This window comes from Simochromis diagramma, unplaced genomic scaffold (genome assembly GCF_900408965.1).
Source record: "Simochromis diagramma unplaced genomic scaffold, fSimDia1.1 OVJJ01000705.1, whole genome shotgun sequence".
Lineage (NCBI taxonomy): Eukaryota > Metazoa > Chordata > Actinopteri > Cichliformes > Cichlidae > Simochromis > Simochromis diagramma.
In genome coordinates this window covers 3,261,107-3,280,293 of record NW_024387448.1, presented here as the reverse complement: position 1 = coordinate 3,280,293, position 19,187 = coordinate 3,261,107, and the positions used below count along the sequence as shown (strand labels likewise).

Below are 19,187 nucleotides of genomic sequence, written 5' to 3'. Positions count from 1 at the left end.
TAGAGCAACTTGCCATGAGATGTTTTTGTTTTTTTTTTCTGCACTCTAATAACTTATTGTGGCAGCAGAGCTGTTCCAACATGTACAGGGAGTTTATAGGCCACACCTCCCCCGTGTAGCCTGAAGATACCACTCCCCTCCACGTCTTTCTTCCTTCTCCAAGGTTGCTGTCACTTAATGCTCGAGCACAACTTGGAGGTGCTTCAGCTGCCAGAGTGTCGGTGAGAGTTTGAGATCCAGTGCTCGCCATGACAATGAGGTCCTGGCCCTAGAAGCATGTGGGAGCTTTTGTACCTGTTTTTGACGCTTTGTCAGCCGCTCTGCTGTCAGGCTGAGGCCACAGCTGCTCCTGTCACCCCTCAGAGCTGCAATCTGGACTGTATCCAGCAGGTAAGCTGGAGGTTTTATCTCCTTCATAGTCAACTGTTAACTCACCTTAATTCAGTAACTTTGTATAATTCGTACAATATGCAGCATCATGTTTTATTTTTTGTTTTGTGACAGATGTTCTCTCAGCCTTTGTTTGAAAAGTAAGAAAAACTCCCGACTAAAAATAATTCACATAACACATTTTTTTAAGAGAATTATTCAGTTTGTCCTGGTTTTAAGAAAAGTTTAGGTCTTCGTTAAGTGGTCGCAAGATAAATCTAAAGAATAGCAAATAAACAACCTGCAGATTGAGTTCCTGCTGCATAACTGATGAGTTACACAGAAAACGACATCCTAAATTTTATTTCCCGCCCCTTCAGTAGGTATGTTGATCTCTGTAGTGGAAAGTATGACGTGTACAAGATTTCCTATATTTGTTATCATCTAAAAAACAAATCTTATGTTCCTTTAATGTGTGTGTAACCCTGTAATCTTGAACATAAATCAAGTTAGAAATTGAGGGGGGCTTGAGTGGATTTTCTCATGCTATCGTCTCACACTACAAGCTCCAACAGTTTCAATCTGTCCACACTCTCAGTGGATGTCGGAATGTTTTCACTGCGTTATTTAGGGTGGCTGGAGTTACATATACTGGCTGTAAACAGATTATACCGTGATGACTGTGTGGTGTGTATTCACATAATGAACCTATGATTGTTATTATCAGAGAAGGAAATCTGCAGCAGTTACCTTTAGTTTTAGGTGTCACAAGAAGAAGAGGGGAGGGGGGAGTTGTAATGATTTCCCGGCACAAAGATAAATTCATCACCCGCGTATGGAGAGATTTTAAATGTGAAAAAGTTTAAAAAGCAAAGGAGGAGAGCATTTGGAGACTTTTCACTGGAGCTTGTGCCACAGAGATTTATGATGCAACTCATTAAAATGGATCCAGTCGTGAGTGATTATCCAAAATGTTGATTTTATTTGAGCCACATGTCTGATTTGCTGTCAGTAATGCAGTGTTTTTACTTTAAAAGATATTACCCCTGGGTTACCATACCACAGTGAGATGTTTAAACCAAAGGGCCATGCTCACGTATTCCTTTAAATTTTATTTTGATTAATGAAAAGTGGGGCACTCAGTCATCTTGTAGAAATTAGACTTTGATTTTTCTCCAAAACTTAATTTGTGTGGGCTTTTTATATGGATTAAGACTTCCTCCATGTTTGCTCAGCTGGTTTGCTCCAGAAAACGAGGGTTTAGGCTACGCAGACTTTCTACCTAACCTTCCGCACACACGGTTTCTCTTTTATCATCCTATTAGTCATGATCTCTAAAACCTGTAGAGCAAGTCAGCAGTGTAAGAAAGTGATCAAACAATTTCTTAATGACAGAAACACCAACAACCAGTGCTATATCTGTCTAGGGGCACACCAGACTTTCATTTTCACAGAAGGTGGAGGTAAACAGCTGTTTTATTACAGAGAAACTATAACAAATTCAGTGACCCAGTCACACTTTCACTGCTCCAACAAGTCAAATATGTCCTTCTATAATTTAGCGTGCTTTGAGTGTGAAGCAGCATTAACTAGAATTACACAAACACCCCGTAAAAACGATGCTTTGGTAAATGCACTGTCCTGCTCTTCATTGATAATGTTCACTCAACAGCAGAGCACAGTGAGTCAACCCTGATCAGTGCCTTCACTACACAGTATGTTGAGAAGCATCCACTGTTTAAACACAAGAACAAGCCGCAGCACATACTGTACAGATGGGAATCAGATTTTACATGGAGAATCTTATAAAAACAAGAACCATATTGTTTGTAATATAGCAACAAGGTTCTCCAAACTTACCATGAAGGGTTGTCAGTGCTGATCCACTGTTTAAGCTGTGACAGGTAAGTATGTGCAGATGTTTGGAAATTAAAGCACCTCTGATGATTGTTACTTGAACTCAACTGAACTGAACTGAAGTGGTGCACTACCTTTTTTTATGGCAGGCAAACTGAACATACAATTCTTACAATACAATTCTTTTCAATTCAATTGTACTTTCACAGCGCCAAATCACACCACACTTACCTCGAGGTGCTTTATATTGTAAGGTAAAGACCCCAAAATAATAAAGAGAAAACACTGAAAACCCCAACAATCATATGACTCCCTATGAGCAAGCACTTTGGCGACAGTGGGGAGGAAAAACTTCCTTTTAACAGGAAGTGTGGCCATTAGCCACGACCGGTTGGGGGTGAGGGGAGATAGACAGGATAAAGACACACTTTGGAAGAGTGCACAGTTGAACGTTTTCAGACTGTCTCTCATGGAAGGCTTTCATAGTGTTGGACAGATACATTTCAGATACGTAAGTTACTGAAACTTAAGCTCTATGAAGAGTAAAGCAAAACTGCTGCGTCCAGGGTCTCTTGTGATTCTGGAGCTTTTTGCCAAAGGATATCAGTTCATTGTTGGGAAGCAGGAATTGCGACACAGTTCTGTGACATCCATTTTATTGTTGCTGCTATTAAGTCACATTTTCCCCTTCCCTACTCCTCCTCACTTTTGGCAGCTGAACAGGGATTGTACACAGTCCTGCTTTTTATTATAAAGTTAAAGGGAAGGTCAAATTGAACCTTGTGTGCACAAAACTACGAAAGAGATATAGATGAGTGTGTACAGTTTGACCTCTTTATTTTCTCCTATGCAGGGCAGTCCAGCATGTGAATACTGCAGAATAACCAGGAGTGATGTCAGAAAGGCTCTGGGCTTTAAATCCATTGAAAGGTTTGGAAGTAAGTCAGGTTCAAACATCATACTGCAAATATCTGAACTCTATGTGAGTTTGAGGTTTGAATGAACTTGGTTCACACCTATTTCCACAGTGCTAAGAATGTGGTTCACCTTGTAATTATTATCTCTGCGCAGCATCTGCTTCAACCATCATTTTTTTCTCTCTTTCCTGGTAAACTTCCGACCCTTCCACCTTCCGTGCTCAATCTTTTTCTAATTGTACTGTGATTAATTTCAACATTTAACATGCTAACTTTTGCAGAATTGGCAGAGATGTCCACTCCTTTCAACATTGTCTTCAGTGTTTTCCATTTGTAAATAATATTTCTCTCTGTAGAATGACAGACTAATTACCTCATAACGCTTCTCAGATCAATGGTTGTTTCACTAGGATCATCACAGTTTCAACACCAGTTCCTTCTTGGCACTGCACTAGCACATAGCTGAATGCTTCAGACCAGCAGGTTAGAGCCTTATGAATGCGATAACTTAAGAATAAGGCAACCCAGTATTTTGACATTCATACCATAGGTGCATCTACTTGGAGGCTGAGGCGCTACAGCTGACTGCTGCCAATATGTTTTTTATAACGTAATGACTGGCAGCTGTTGGTCCAACTAGATCCATGTCAACACAAAACTTTGCTTAGCTGTCAGCAAATCTCCATGTAATTTGGTTATTCATGGTCCCCAGAGGATTAATCGGTCTTTTAGCTTTTAAAAGTGCTTTTGAGTAATAGTTTCTTTCTGGAGGTTTTTCAAAGTTTTTCTTTTGGCTGCTTTTACACTCATTTTCACTCAAGTCCCAAGGAATGCTTTTTTGTTTGCTTAGCCACTTCACACTGACCTATGAATCATTCAAGCATAAAAAAGACTCCTAAATCAATGGATGAGTGACTGTTGTGGCTACATGCTACTGAGAATTTTGCAAAGAATCAGTGTTAAAATATATCTCTTTTTTTTTTTCTTGTTTTTCTTGTTTTTTTTTTTTACAACCGGCTTGGCACAAAAACAACAATTTGTTCTCTTTTATTTAGCTGAATCCACAAAAAAAGGTTTAAAAAAATACAAAAATAAAGACAACATAGTTGTATAGCACTCATCCCATAAACAGGCATCGTGTAGAATTTGCACATGTACACGTCAAATAATGTATTAAATAAGTATAAGTAAATAAGTATTAAAACTGCAGTACATTTATCAGGATTACTACAGCTAGTGCTTGTCTAATTGATGCCAACACCATGACTAATATTAAATCTGCTTTAGACAGTCATGTTCCCCACTACCCGGTCGTTCCAAAGATGAAAATTGTCTGGGTTTGGGTAATACATTTTTTTCCTTCCATGGATCGAGTAATACAGCTCAATTTTGTTCCAGTAGTTCAAACAAGAATGAATGTATGCTGATCAAGGTACAGACTTTTGAGGATTATCAAATCCGGCTCATCAAATTACTGGGATTAACTGGGATTCAGGGGGGTTCCAAAATTCACATGAAATGAAAGATAACTGATTAATTACACTAGCAAAAACTCACCTTTTAGGCTGTTTTTGTCAGGGATTTTTCAGTTTTCTTCATTCCAAATTTAGCGGCTAGTCGAACGATATTTTGTTGTGGTTCCAAATTTTGGTGACCGTTAAGTTATGTAGGAGTGATGTATGTTGAATGTGACATGTGAAACAAATGCAAATGGTGAACATAACACCATAACACCAAGTCTTGTTCAGATTATCCCCACTGTGATGAAGGAGAGAGGGTTCATGCATGTAGTTGACAAAGCAGGTTTTAAAACATGAACATTGCTCTTTGTACAGCAACAACATGCTGATGGCAGAAATCATTAAGAGCATGTCTACAGATTTAAGTTTGCAATGGTTTAACTGTTATGTACTGCAATCAGCTTTAACATTCGTAATTGATTACTTGTATTTCCTCTCTTTACCACTTTAATTAATTAAAAACTGAAGATCTTAATGTTTATATTGTATCTATAAAATACAGTGCATCATAAAATGACTGAAATAAGTGCATAACAATATTTTGTTGCATAAATACCTAACACAGAGTAGGCAATAATCCAGTTTGCCAGCTCTTAACTCTGTTTATCACGTCTAGTTTTCTTGTTTGATTGCTTTTTGAGTTTTGATTTTTCCTTTGTGATCAGACTGAATTCAACCCTCTGCTGGGATCTGGGTAATCCTGATATTCTGGATCAAATAAATTATTTTCCTATTAAAATGTGTTTAATCCAGATTTTAAAAAATAATAATTTTGGATTACCTGATCTTATCCGATCTTGCAATCCTATTTCTCCATTGAACCAGATTTGGATTGGGTCAGTCCAGCTAGATTACATTTGAAAAACTGAGGATTGGTCAGAGAATTGTGTTATCTGTCTTTTCCTTTCATTACCGCTGTCAGCTTTATGACCATTGTTTACAATAACATTCCCATCAGCCCAAACTGTAACTATTTGTGGTGCAAATATTACCATCTTAGCATTCCAACCATATTAATTTAAATGTGTTAGCATGTTGGGATTAGCAAGTGCAGCCTCTCAGAGCTATTATTGAAGTATTTTCCTCATTATTCCTCTTCAGGTTGTATTCCATGGCCATGTTTTGAGCTGCTGGGAAATGAAGACCCTAAAATCTGTCAACACTACGTCCAAGCACCAAATGATGTGAAGGTTGAGTTTTTAAATGACTCAAACTCCCAATCTGACACCATCATTGTCTCCTGGAAACCCAGTTACTATGGTAAAATTTGTTTGCTTATTGAGAATATATACCTATCATTTATCATGTCGTATCCTAAGTTTCTAAGTGAAAAGAGTAATTTTTTCACTTGGTGGTGGGATATCTATGATTTGTTTTTCTTTATTATTATGAGAGGTTAAAAAATACATCTGACTTCAATTATGAGACATATGCGAGATGTCTCCAAAATTATTTTTCTTATTGTACTATGTGACTGAGGCACTGACACATGACAACGTAGGAGCCTGATAAAAAACAAAAGAAAAAACAAACTCTCAGACGTAAACACTCGTACACACAGTGTGCAAGTTTGATTAAGGGTTGTTGCTAATTCTTTGTTTCTTTTGTGTTTGCTGCAGGGATCGCCTTCCTTCGTGGCTTTCAGGTGTCCCTCCAGGCTCTGGGAGGGACTAGCATTGCCTGTCAGCTCTTTCTCTTCCACCGCAACTTATCCCTCCCAACTTCACATGCTGAACGGGTAGGAAGGGCCCTGCTGGCTTTGGCCTTTGGCTGTGTTATTTTTCCTTTTATTGTGTTAGACCACACAAAGAAAACGTGAAGCTTTTAAAGTTTTAAGTTACAGCTAGTTATGATTACAAATAAAGAACACAATAACTGGCTTCATGTGGATATATTTCCATTTACAAATGTTTTGAGTTACAAGTGGTTTCTAAATTTTTCTCAGTTACATTCCCTTGAACCAGAGCTTAAACAGCATCTTTCAGTTTTGGGGTGAAAACTGCAAAACACTGAATACAGAATAAAACAAAATAATGTCCTGGATGAGATTACGATCAAACATAAAACTGACAACATGTCCTTGGAGGAAACAGTTGAACATTTTATACTAAAGATCATCCAAATGCTGTAAATATGAGGCAGGACATAGAAGACTATTGTTTATAGATGAAGCGTTTTTTTAACAAGCTCGTCCGCAGTGGACTTATTAAATTATTTACATATATTCAAACCACATGGACACAACAATGAATAGCTCCATTCAATTTTTTTAACTGGTAAGTCTCAAAGAATGAAAAAGCAGCAACACTACTGACAGTAACAACAACATGTAACTAGCTTCTTTTTACTTCTTCTTCTTGACGAAGAATCGCTCTTTCACACTAAAGTTCCCCCGTGCGATATTGCCTAAAATTTAAATAAAAACACAATGCAATGATTTGCAAACAAGGAAAAACATAAAAAATCTGAACTGAGTAAACAGCTGGAGGAACATTAGGTTAACTGGCAACAGGTCAGTAATATTATTGGGTATAAAAAGAGGTTCTTAGAGAGGCAAAGTGTCTCAGAAGTAAAGATGAGCAGAAGTTCACTGATCTGGAAAAAGGCAGCATCTACAAATTCCTCTTTCAGAATAGTTTCAGTTTTAAATTGAGAAGATTAAATATCTCATCTACAGTACACAATTTAATCTAAAGATTCTGAGAATCTGAAAAAAATCTCAGTAAGTAGGGGACAAGGCTGAAATTTCCGGACCCTCATGGACCCTCTTGGGTGACGTTGCATTAAAAACAGACAGGATTCTGTCATTGAAATCCCTGCATGAGCTCAGGAGCACAGGAACCATCGTCTGTGATCACAGTTCACTGCCCCAAACCATATATGAAGTGTATAATGTGCCCATGCTATTCTGCAGGTGTACAAGTCAGACCCGTTCCCCGGCCTCTCCCTTGGATCCCAGTATGCTGTTACTGTCATGGCTCTGCCAGTGCCTGAGGAGTGGGAGAGGTTCTACCGCAGTGAGATCTTCTCTACACGATGTAAGATGCTGTTTGGTGACCTTTATTATTTAAATCTGCCTTTTTAGTTTTGGTCCAACTTCAGTGAATAGCATTATCATAAATTTACATATTTTGCCACCAATCAGCTCTGCTATTCTGTCAACACTGCATTAAATCAATATTTAGAGTAACATGTGCTTCATGTTCTTGCAGCATGTGCAGAGAAGAATGGCTTTGAGCAGTGTAAAAATGGTGAGAAAACTTATTTTCCTGTGAAGTCCAGTCTGTGACAGTCTTTCTCCAAAGATCTGCTTTATTCATGACATTATGTTATGGTCTGGTTACAGACTGGTACCCTAAACATATTGAGGTTCAGCAGGAAGGCAGTGCCATCACTGTGACCTTTAACTTGGCTCCCCCAAATCTGGGAATAAGAAGCTACTTCTCGCTGTGTTACATAAATGGCAGGAAAAAATACACCGACATAATACCGGTAAGTAATTTCCTGTGCTGCACCTTTGTTTCATTCAGTGCCTTTTATTTATTTTTAGATATTTCTGATCATTTAGGTTCTCTTTATAAATGTAACAAGCATTAATTTCATCATCTTAGGATCTGACTACAAATAAAACTCACCATAGCTATCAGCTGAGCGACCTTCAAGAAGGAACCAATTACACCTGTGAGGTAAAAGAATTATGACTAACACTGTTTATAGTATATGTGGACATAAGTATAACTGCTTTCCACCAAAAGACTTGGTTGATGAATAAACTTGAATACTTGAATGGACTTTGTGTTTATTGACTTTTTTCCCCAAATCTTTTTACCACATGTGTGGATTTCATCAGAAAATAGTTTGCTCATCAGTCATATTGCGCGAGGTGATGACATTGTAGGTCTTTTCACATTCTTTTACTGTCTTTTAACTAACCGTTCAATTTTTATGGACAGCAGCTTTCCTGTTTTTGTGCACTTTCATTGTTCTCTTTCCCAGAAAGAGCTAACTTTGTCTGATACAACAGCTCAACCCCCCCCCCCCACACACACACACACACAATCAAAGTTAGCAAATAAGTGGTTGTGAAATGCATATACGAAGATCACACATATTATTGTGACCACCTGCCTAATATTGTGTTAATCTCCTTTTGCTGCCAAAACAGCCCTGACCCATCGAAGCATGGACTTTATTACCACTCCTGAATGTGTGCTTTGGTATCTGGCTTGTTTAACCAGCACATGCATGGCTTGATTGGATTAGGGTATTTAGAGGCCAGTTCAACACCTCAAACTTGTTGTTGTGCTCCTTAAACCATTCCTGAAGCATTTTTGCTTTGTGGCAGGGTGCATTATCCTGCTGAAAGAGCCCCACAGCTATTAGGGAACACAGTTTCTATGAAAGCATATACATGTTCTGCAATAATTCTTAGGTACACTACCAGTCAAAAGTTTGGACACACCTTCTGATTTAATGGTTTTTATTTATTTTAATGACTATTTACATTGTAGATTCTCACTGAAGACATCAAAACTATCAATGAACACATATGGAATCATTTAGTAAACAAAAAAGTGTGAAGTAACTCAAAACATGTTTTAGATTTTAGTTTGTTTTTTTTTTTTTAAATAGGCTCCCTTTATTACTTTGCACACTCTTGGCATTCCCCTCGATTAGCTTCATGAGGTAGTCACCTGAAATGGTTTTCCAAGAGTCTTGAAGGAGTTCCCGGAGATGCACTCGTTGGCCCTTTTGCCTTCACTCTGCAGTCTATCTCACCCCAAGGTGCGGTAAGCTGAACACAGCTTCAACCGTCTGTTTGTTGGAAAATAGTAACGCGACCGCACCGCATTTTCTTGTTAGTAACAGTAATACCGTTGTAACGATAGAAATACTAATTAGTTAGATTACTCGTTACTGAAAAAAGTAACGCCGTCATTCCCATCACTGATTGTAACGCTTGATGGGTTTTGCGACTGCACTCGGGGACACATTCAAAGTTTTTGCAATTTTCTGGACTGACTGACCTTCATTTCTTAAAGTAATGACGGCCTGTTCTTTCTCTTTACTTAGCCGATTAGTTCTTGCCATAACACAAATTCTAACAGTTGTCAGATAGGGCTGCCAGCAGGCAAGAAATTCCACAAATGAACCCTGATGAGGCACAGCTGTGAGGTGAAAACCATTTCAGGAGACTACATCATGAAGCTTGAGAAAAGGGTTTAGAGCCCTGTCAACGCAGCACAGAGTAGCTACTCTTGAATCAAAAGTATAAGACATATTTAGAGTTATTTATCAATTTTTTTCTTTGCTACATAATTCCATATATCTTTCTTCATATATTTGATGTCTTCAGTATGTATCTACAGTAGAGAAAGTAGTAAAAAATAAAGAAAAACCATTAAATGAGAAGGTGTGTCCAAACATTTGACTGCTAGTGTAGGTGCTACATGTCAAAGTAACATTGACATGGATAGCTTCCAATAGTGCATCCCAGTGGAGGTGTTCCCCTAGGTAAGCCATCGCACACCCGACCATCCACGTGATGGTCAGGTGGTCCAGTTCGGATGCTCACTTGCCCATTGTTGGCACGTTCCATGGTGGATGTGGTTGGCATAGTAACCCTCACTTGTTTTCGATGCATCCCCATACACAAGAAACTGTGATGCACTGTGTATTCTGACACGTTTTTATCAGAATCAGAGGTAACTTTTTTGGCAATTTTAGCTACAGTAGCTCATCTGTTGGATCAGACTACACTGCCCAGCCTTCAGTCCCCACAGACCCAGTCTCTGGTTCCCCACTGTTCCTTTCTTGGAACACTTTTGATAGATACTGACCATAGCAGGCCCAGAAGAGCCCACAAGAGCTACAGGTTTGGAGACGCTCTGACCCAGTCATCTAGCCATCACAATTTAATTCAATTCAATTCAATTCAATTTTATTTATATAGCGCCAAATCACAACATAAGTCGCCTCAAGGCGCTTCATAGATACAGAGAAAAACCCAACAATCATATGACCCCCTATGAGCAAGCACTTTGGCAACAGTGGGAAGGAAAAACTCCCTTTTAACAGGAAGAAACCTCCGGCAGAACCAGGCTCAGGGAGGGGCGGCCATCTGCTGCGACCGGTTGGGGTGAGAGAAGGAAGACAGGATAAAAGACATGCTGTGGAAGAGAGACAGAGGTTAATAACAGATATGATTCAATGCAGAGAGGTCTGTTAATACATAGTGAGCGAGAAAGGTGACTGGAAAGGAAAAACTCAATGCATCATGGGAATCCCCAGCAGCCTATGTCTATTGCAGCATAACTAAGGGAGGATTCAGGGTCACCTGGTCCAGCCCTAACTATATGCTTTAGCAAAAAGGGAAGTTTTAAGCCTAATCTTAAAAGTAGAGATAGTGTCTGTCTCCTGAATCCAAACTGGAAGCTGGTTCCACAGAAGAGGGGCCTGAAAACTGAAGGCTCTCCCTCCCATTCTACTTTTAAATACTCTAGGAACAACAAGTAGGCCTGCAGAGCGAGAGCGAAGTGCTCTAATAGGGTGATATGGTACTACAAGGTCATTAAGATAAGATGGGGCCTGATTATTTAAGACCTTGTATGTGAGGAGCAGGATTTTGAATTCAATTCTGGATTTAACAGGAAGCCAATGAAGGGAAGCCAAAACAGGAGAAATATGCTCTCTCTTTCTAGTCCCTGTCAGGACTCTTGCTGCAGCATTTTGGATTAGCTGAAGGCTTTTCAGTGAGTTTTTTGGACATCCTGATAATAATGAATTACAGTAGTCCAGCCTGGAAGTAATAAATGCATGAACTAGTTTTTCAGCGTCACTCTGAGACAGGATATTTCTAATTTTAGAGATGTTGCGCAAATGGAAGAACGCAGTCTTACATATTTGTTTAATATGTGCATTGAAGGACATGTCCTGGTCAAAAATGACTCCAAGGTTCCTCACAGCATTACTGGAGGCCAAGGTAATGCCATCCAGAGTAAGAATCTGCTTAGATACCATATTTCTAAGCTTTTCAGGGCCGAGTACAATAACCTCAGTTTTATCTGAATTAAGAAGCAGAAAGTTAGCGGCCATCCAGGTCTTTATGTCTTTAAGACATTCCTGCAGTTTAACTAATTGGTGTGTGTTATCTGGCTTCATGGACAGATAGAGCTGGGTGTCATCTGCATAGCAGTGAAAATGTATGCTATGTCTTCTAATGATGCTGCCTAAGGGAAGCATGTATAATGTAAACAGAATTGGTCCTAGCACTGAACCCTGTGGAACTCCATAATTAACCTCAGTGTGTGAAGAGGACTCTCCATTTACATGCACAAACTGGAATCTATTAGATAGATATGATACAAACCACTGCAGTGCAGTACCTGTAATACCTACAGCATGTTCTAATCACTCTAATAGGATATTATGGTCAACAGTATCGAATGCTGCACTAAGGTCTAGCAGGACAAGCACAGAGATGAGTCCACTGTCAGAGGCCATAAGAAGATCATTTGTAACCTTCACTAAAGCTGTTTCTGTGCTGTGATGAGCTCTGAAACCTGACTGAAACTCTTCAAATAAACCATTCCTCTGCAGATGATCTGTTAGCTGTTTGACAACTATTCTTTCAAGGATTTTTGATATGAAAGGAAGGTTGGAGATTGGCCTATAATTAGCTAAGACTGCTGGGTCTAGAGATGGCTTTTTGAGTAAAGGTTTAACTACAGCTAGCTTGAAGGCCTGTGGTACATAGCCGATCATTAGAGATAGGTTGATCATATTTAAGATCGAAGAATAGATTAATGGCAGGACTTCTTTGAGCAGTTTTGTAGGAATGGGGTCTAAAAGACACGTTGATGGTTTGGAGGAAGTAATTATTGAAGTTAACTCAGAAAGATCAATTAGAGAAAAAGAGTAACTTAACATCAATGGTACTAAGAGTAGCTGTAGATAATATTACATCTGTGGGATGATTACTGGTAATTTTTTCTCTAATGATAAAAATTTTATTTGTGAAGAAGTTCATGAAGTCATTACTAGTTAACGTTAAAGGGATTGTTGGCTCAAAAGAGCTCTGACTTTTTGTCAGCCTGGTCAGTGCTGAAGAGAAACCTGGGGTTGTTCTTATTTTCTTCAATCAGTGATGAATAGTAAGATGTTCTGGCTTTGCGGAGGACTTTCTTATAAAGCAGCAAACTATTTCTCCAGGCTAAATGATGATCCTCTAAATTTGTGACACGCCATTTCCTCTCCAGATTACGAGTCATCTGCTTTAGGGTACGTGTTTGAGAATTATACCACGGAGTCAGGTACTTCTGATTAGAGACCTTAGTTTTCACAGGAGCTACAGTATCCAGAGTCGTACGTAGTGAAGAGGTGAAATTATTAACAAGATAATCGACCTCTGTTGGGGTAGCGTTCAGATAGCTGCTCTGCTCTATGTTGGTACAGGGCATTGAAGATGATAACAGTGGGTGGATTATATTCTTAAACTTAGTTACAGCGCTTTCAGAAAGACATCTACTTTGATAAAGTCTACTCTCCACCGCTGTGTAATCAATTATTGTAAATGTAAATGTTATCAGGAAATGATCAGACAGGAGAGGGTTTTCAGGAAACACTGTTAAATGTTCAGTTTCTATGCCATATGTTAAAACAAGATCTAGAGTGTGATTAAAGTGGTGGGTGGGTTCTTTTACATTTTGAGAGAAACCAATTGAGTCTAATAACAGATTAAATGCCATGTTGAGGCTGTCATTTTTAGCATCTACATGGATGTTAAAATCACTCACAATAATTATTTTATCTGAGCTCAGAACTAAATTAGATATAAAGTCTGAGAAATCAGAGAGAAACCCTGTGTAAGGCCCAGGTGGACGATAGATGATAACAAGTAAGACTGGTTTCTGAGTTTTACAGCTGGGGTGGACAATGTTAAGCATCAGGCTTTCAAATGAATTAAAAGTCTGTCTTGGTCTTTCATTAATTAATAGGCTGGTGTGAAAAATTGCTGCCACACCGCCCCCTCGGCCTGTGCTTCGAGGTTTCTGGTAGTTAGAATGACTCGGGGGTGTTGATTCATTTAAACTAACATAATCATCCTGCTGCAACCAGGTTTCTGTAAGGCAGAGTAAATCAATTTGTTGATCAATTATTAAGTCATGTACTAACAGAGACTTGGAGGAGAGAGACCTAATATTTAATAATCCACATTTCACTGTTTTACTCTTTGGTTCAGATGTGGATACTTTATTGTTCTTTCTTTGTAATTGTTTATGTTTAAGTTGTTTGTTGATGGTTTTTAGTTTGTTTTTTGTCTGTTTGGGAGCTGACACAGTCTCTATGGAGATGGGTTTTTGGGGGGGTAGCAGGAGGAGAGAAGCTGCAGAGAGGCGTGTAAGACTGCAACTCTGCTTCCTGGTCCCAACTCTGGATAGTCATATTTTGGGAGGTTTAATAAATTTGTCCATATTTCTAGAAATGAGAGCTGCTCCATCTAAAGTGGGATGGATGCCGTCTCTCCTAACAAGACCAGGTTTCCTCCAGAAGGTTTGCCAATTATCTATGAAGCCCACATCGTTTCTGGGACACCACTCAGACAGCCAGCAATTTAAGGAGAACATGCGGCTAAACATGTCACTCCTGGTCTGATTGGGGAGGGGACCAGAGAAAACTACAGAGTCCGACATTGTTTTGGCAAAGTTGCTCAAATCCTTGGGTTTGCCTAATCTTCCTGCTCCTAACACATTAACTTAGAGGACAAAATGTTCACTTGCTCTTCACTTGCTCAGTCAGATATGTACTTTCATGCTTCACCTATTTGACTTTTTTCCACAGATTGCAGCTAATGAAGTGGATGCAGTTAGGAAAATGTTCAATGTTCATGTCGTGCACACTCAGAAAGGTAAGGAAGGCTGTTTTGTTGCTGCATATTCACACAATTACTATATCACAGTGTGTACAAAGCTTTCTGTACTTTTAGTTGTAAAGTTATATCTCCTGAACCATATTCAGGTTTCTTGCATGCATGCACAAATTTCTCAAGAACTATCACTGGACATGAAAAATGTGTATTCCCCAATGGCAAGCAGTTACTGGCTTTCACTAGGTGAAGGTGCGGCAGCAAGCAACCCTCCTAATTGTTTTGGTCGCAAGATTTCCACCCTTGTGTAGATGACGCCGACTTCTGTGCAAAATAGGAAACACATTAATGCTACTTTGTTAGTTATACTTGTTATACGTATTTCGCTGTCTGTTTGTTACTGATACACACTTGTGGCCAATGCAATAAGTCTTTTTATTTTAACTATTCTAATACTTTGAAAAGCAGTGAGATAATCCACTAAACTGTCTCAAGAAATAATTCAAACTTTGGTGTTATCAGAAGATGCCTCTCCACGCTCTGTCACTCCCTCCTTGGCTTTTGTCCTTCCTCTGAGTCTGGTCGCGGTAGCCGTACTTGGAGGCTGTCTGGCTATTGTCATTAGGAGGAGGACCAAGCTGCAGATGAAGAAATCTGACATACAACTAGGTGCAAAAACAACCCAGACATGTCATGTAAACTCAGTATTTGAACCACTGCCAGTTATTACGTTTATACATTTTCATTTAGTATCTCTAATCCATCTGCTCCTTTCCCCAGCAGCACATGAAAATGTTTTGTTTTTTTAATCATCAGATATCATCAACAAACACGAGGAAGTTGGGAATCAGGAAGAATTGGTATCACTGCGCAAAAACAGGCTGACCCCTCCTCGTCTTCTGATTTGCTACAGCAGCCATGAGGGCCCCGCTCATGTCAAAGCTGTCATGCAGTTAGGTGTCTTCATACAGCAGCACATGGCCACTCAGGTACAGTTTTACATTTTATCTCTTAACTTGCAGCACATTTTGTAAGGGCAGTTTTGGCAAGATTTTGCCAAAGTGTTCGTTAGTATGAGATGCATTTAATAAGAGAAAGAGATGGGATTCGGTTTATATTAACAAAGTCTTCCCACTTATTTTTCTTCAAAGGTGTGTCTGGATCTTTGGGACTCTCTGAGCGTGGCTGAGGAAGGCAGCATGGCCTGGCACTGCCGGCAGATCTGGGAAAGTGACTTTGTCTTGGTGATGTGCTCTAGGGGCTTTAACCAAAGACCCAAGCCAGAGGATGATGATGGTGATGAAGATCAGGCCTACAGCTCTGATGCAATCATCCAGCTTATTGGTGCAGAGGTGGGCCGAGCCAAAGCCTGGGGCCAGGACCTGTCCAAATACATGGCAGCCATTTTCGAGTACTCAGAGGAGACAGACATTCCCACTGAACTGAGGCTCATTTCTCACTATGTACTGACAAGTGACTTACCACTGCTCTTCTCCCACCTCCATGGAGTGGCCCTGCACAGGCCTGGGGCTTACCTTAAGATAGACCACATCTCAGAGAAAGGCTTTGCCAAGGTGCCAGCTGGAGCTGCTCTGCAGTGGGCTATCTATGAGGCTGGAATGGCATTGGAGGGAAAAGGACAGCACTCTCTGGAAGAAGGGGACTAGATAGTGAAGAAGGGACTTACACACCCTCAGTTAATGATAGTTGAATGAAACTGTGAGTTTACACCTCAAACGTGAGGAGTGGATCTACACCTGTGCCTCAGCACACACTATGACCTCTGCAATGCCTTAATATGCAACTTAATATGCACCCAGTATTATGTGTCCTGGCCAAAAAGATATTTTCTCAAATAAATATTTTCAGTCAATTTTCTTGCAGTATTGTGTAATAGGTTCCATGAATACATCAGCTATTAATCTTATTATCAAGCTTACTCTGTAAGACTGTTTATTTTGAAGTTGAATTTTAAATATTGTAAACAAGCAAATTTACAGCCATGCTTCACGTGTCTGTGTACATCTCTGCGTACAAATGGAAATCAAAGCTTCATGTCATTTAAACATATGAATAAATGTCTCGTCTTGTATATTACATTATATTTGTGTAAAATAATAAAATCTATTTACATTGAAAATTTTAATAAAATAAAAAAGTTTCAAATAATGCCATTTTATTGCGACTTGTTTTTTGTTTGTTTTTTAACATTTTGCTGGTGCTGTAAGTCCTCAGCTTGTCTTTGATCAGAAACAGTCTTGGTTAAATATTGGCTCATACACACACTGTATTAAAAACAGGGGGAAATTTTATATCGTCGATCACTGTTCCATTATTCTGAATATAACAATTACAAGACAGACCATATTTGAAGATTATCTGTTTATTACCAAATGTCAGCAGCGTAACTAACAGCTCACTTGTTGGAATAGGTCAACAAAAGGCTGGAAAAGTCAGTGACACTAAAATGAAACAGCTGGAGGAACAATTTGCAACTAATATGGTTAAATGGCAACAGTTTACGATATGAGTTAACAAAAGAAGCCAGATGTGAACATAATCCAGATCACTGTTGTCTAATTTTGGCCAGAGTTCATTTGAAATAGACTGAGACGAGGTGGAAAACTGTTCTGTGGTCAGACGAATTTAAATTTGAAATTCTTTTTGAAAACATGGACACTGCTTTGTCTGGATTAAAGAGGAGACTGAACATCCAGCTTGTTCAAAAGTTTGCATCTCTGATGGTATGGGGGTGCATTGGTGAAGATGGAATTGGCACCTTACACATCTGGAAAGGCACCATTCGCCTCCGTCAGTGCGCCCCAGGGCGGCTGTGGCTACACTGTAGCTTGCCATCACCAGTGTGTGAATGTGTGTTCAAGTTCAAGTTCAAATTTTTTTGCCACAAGCAGTGGCAGGTTGCCCGGCAGTGGAATGAACCCGCCCCTGACCTTACACACAGTACACAGACATCACATGGGGATACAAGTCAGAGAACGGTTGCATTACAGAAAAAAAACTGCAATATACACTACAATGGGAAAGTACAAGAGGAAAAAAAGAGACCTCTATTCATGCTGGGCTATAGAGGACAGCATGAGAACAGGAAACAAAAACACTCCTCTGCACAGAAAGTACATAAATATTCACAGTACAACATTATGGAGCATGTGACCAGCAACAGGGTTGGGTAAGGGATGAGGAGTAATCCCAGGCAACACAGCAGCCATCCTGCCACTGCACCGACTCTCCAGCGCGGGCCCAGACCCGCCTTGTGTTCCCAGGAGGCAACAAGCATCGAAGGCATTGGAAGGGGAGGGGGGATGTGTGAGTGCTTATCAGTGTAAGTGTATGTGTGTGCGTGTCCATAGTTCAGCTGAGACAGATGATTTTATTGTGATATTTATATTGCATGTTTGTTTATTGATATTTATATTGCATAGTTTTATCCTCATATTTATATTATGTGTGTTAGTGTTGTTGTACCATATTCCTTTAATCCACTGTGGACTAAGCAGACAATTGTAGGCACCTGTGAGGTGGGGGGCGTTCACTAAGGTGGCCTATCAGCCGCCGGGCTGACCTGTTAAAGGGGATAGTGAGCGCAGAGACAAGAGAAGGTTGTTTGCCAACCGCCATTAAAATGGAGGAGGAGGAGGAGGAGGAGGAGAAGAAGAAGAAGAAGAAGAAGAAGAAGAAGAAACAAGAGAAGCGATGAATGAAAGGTGAGCAGGAGAAAAAGGAACGCGTGCAAGCCCGCAGGTGTGTTGAAGGAACCGCTGCCTGACTGTGGGGTGCCACGAGTCGTTCGGCGATCCAGTCCCAACGGCAGGAACAGCAACAGTGGGTGGCGATGGCCGCAATTCACAACAGGGCAGGGGTGCCCCTCTGCCTGCATCTGACAGTGCTACGAGGGAGGTAGGTGCAGGTGTGGAGTGGGGCGAGACTGTGCGGCGATGTGCTGTCAGGAGGAGACAGGTCTGCGACAGGAGCCCCCCTCCTTGTTCTTCTGCCCGGCGTGGTTTCCATCCCGGAAGAGAAATTCCTCTCCTGTGTCAGATAAGGAACATTCGACCGTGTGTGGCTGTACTGTGGGATTATGGGACTGTGGGAGGGGAATTTTAGCATATGGGAGACATTCGTTTAGCTTTGTTTTAATAGTGTATAGTTATTTCTGCCGGCAGGGTTTTTAGCGCATTGAGAACTCTTTTTTATTTTATACGGGGGATTTTAACTTGTATTTGTGATTCTGGCTGTGTTTTTTATGGAAATAAATGGTGTGTGTTCAAAGCCAGCGTAGTTTCTGTGCCCTGAGTGCTGACCCGCTCACTCCCCTTCCTCTTGTATGTGAATGGACTTGGAGGTGAAGATTTAGGTCCACCAGTCTTTGTGTGTGTGTGTGTGTGTGTGTGTGTGTGTGTGTGTGTGTGTGTGTGTGTGTGTGTGTGTGTGTGTGCGTGTGCATGCGTGCGTGTGTGTACAGAAGGAAGTTCATGGCAGGAGCCTTTTCTTTTTTTTTTTAATGCATTTCCAATCAGCTTTTTTACAAGAAGTGTATTTCATACTAGGGCTGCACGATTTTGCATAAAATGAGAATCACGATTTTTTGGCTTAGAATTGAGATCACGATTCTCTCACGATTTTCTTTTCTAGTATAAA

The 19,187-nt window shown here is 40.0% G+C and overlaps 1 protein-coding gene across 2 annotated transcripts; it reads left to right on the top strand.

Annotated features, from left to right (window-relative positions):
- The first annotated feature begins 74 nt into the window (after positions 1-74).
- On the top strand, positions 75-16,702 carry si:ch211-207e14.4 (interleukin-17 receptor D). 2 transcript variants are annotated; one of them, XM_040013828.1, is made up of 12 exons: positions 75-390; positions 3,080-3,164; positions 5,765-5,923; positions 6,283-6,401; positions 7,578-7,701; positions 7,876-7,914; positions 8,010-8,155; positions 8,275-8,349; positions 14,504-14,570; positions 15,054-15,197; positions 15,345-15,517; positions 15,680-16,702. In XM_040013828.1, exons 1-12 carry the CDS (start codon positions 277-279, stop codon positions 16,193-16,195), a joined length of 1,761 nt encoding a protein of 586 aa, XP_039869762.1. In that variant the 5' UTR covers positions 75-276; the 3' UTR covers positions 16,196-16,702. The 2 variants fall into 2 exon arrangements, with proteins under 2 accessions (XP_039869762.1, XP_039869760.1); XM_040013826.1 differs by having other exon boundaries at positions 15,051-15,197.
- The last annotated feature ends 2,485 nt before the right edge of the window (positions 16,703-19,187 follow it).

What these genes read in the sequence shown, in the direction of transcription:
- si:ch211-207e14.4 (XM_040013826.1), top strand. Translation starts at nt 277, where the DNA reads ATGTGGGAGCTTTTGTACCTGTTTTTGACGCTTTGTCAGCCGCTCTGC. An exon ending in ATCCATTGAAAGGTTTGGAA is followed by an intron (nt 3,165 to 5,764) that starts GTAAGTCAGGTT and finishes ATTCCTCTTCAG; the next exon opens with GTTGTATTCCATGGCCATGT. An exon ending in GAACCAATTACACCTGTGAG is followed by an intron (nt 8,350 to 14,503) that starts GTAAAAGAATTA and finishes TTTTTTCCACAG; the next exon opens with ATTGCAGCTAATGAAGTGGA.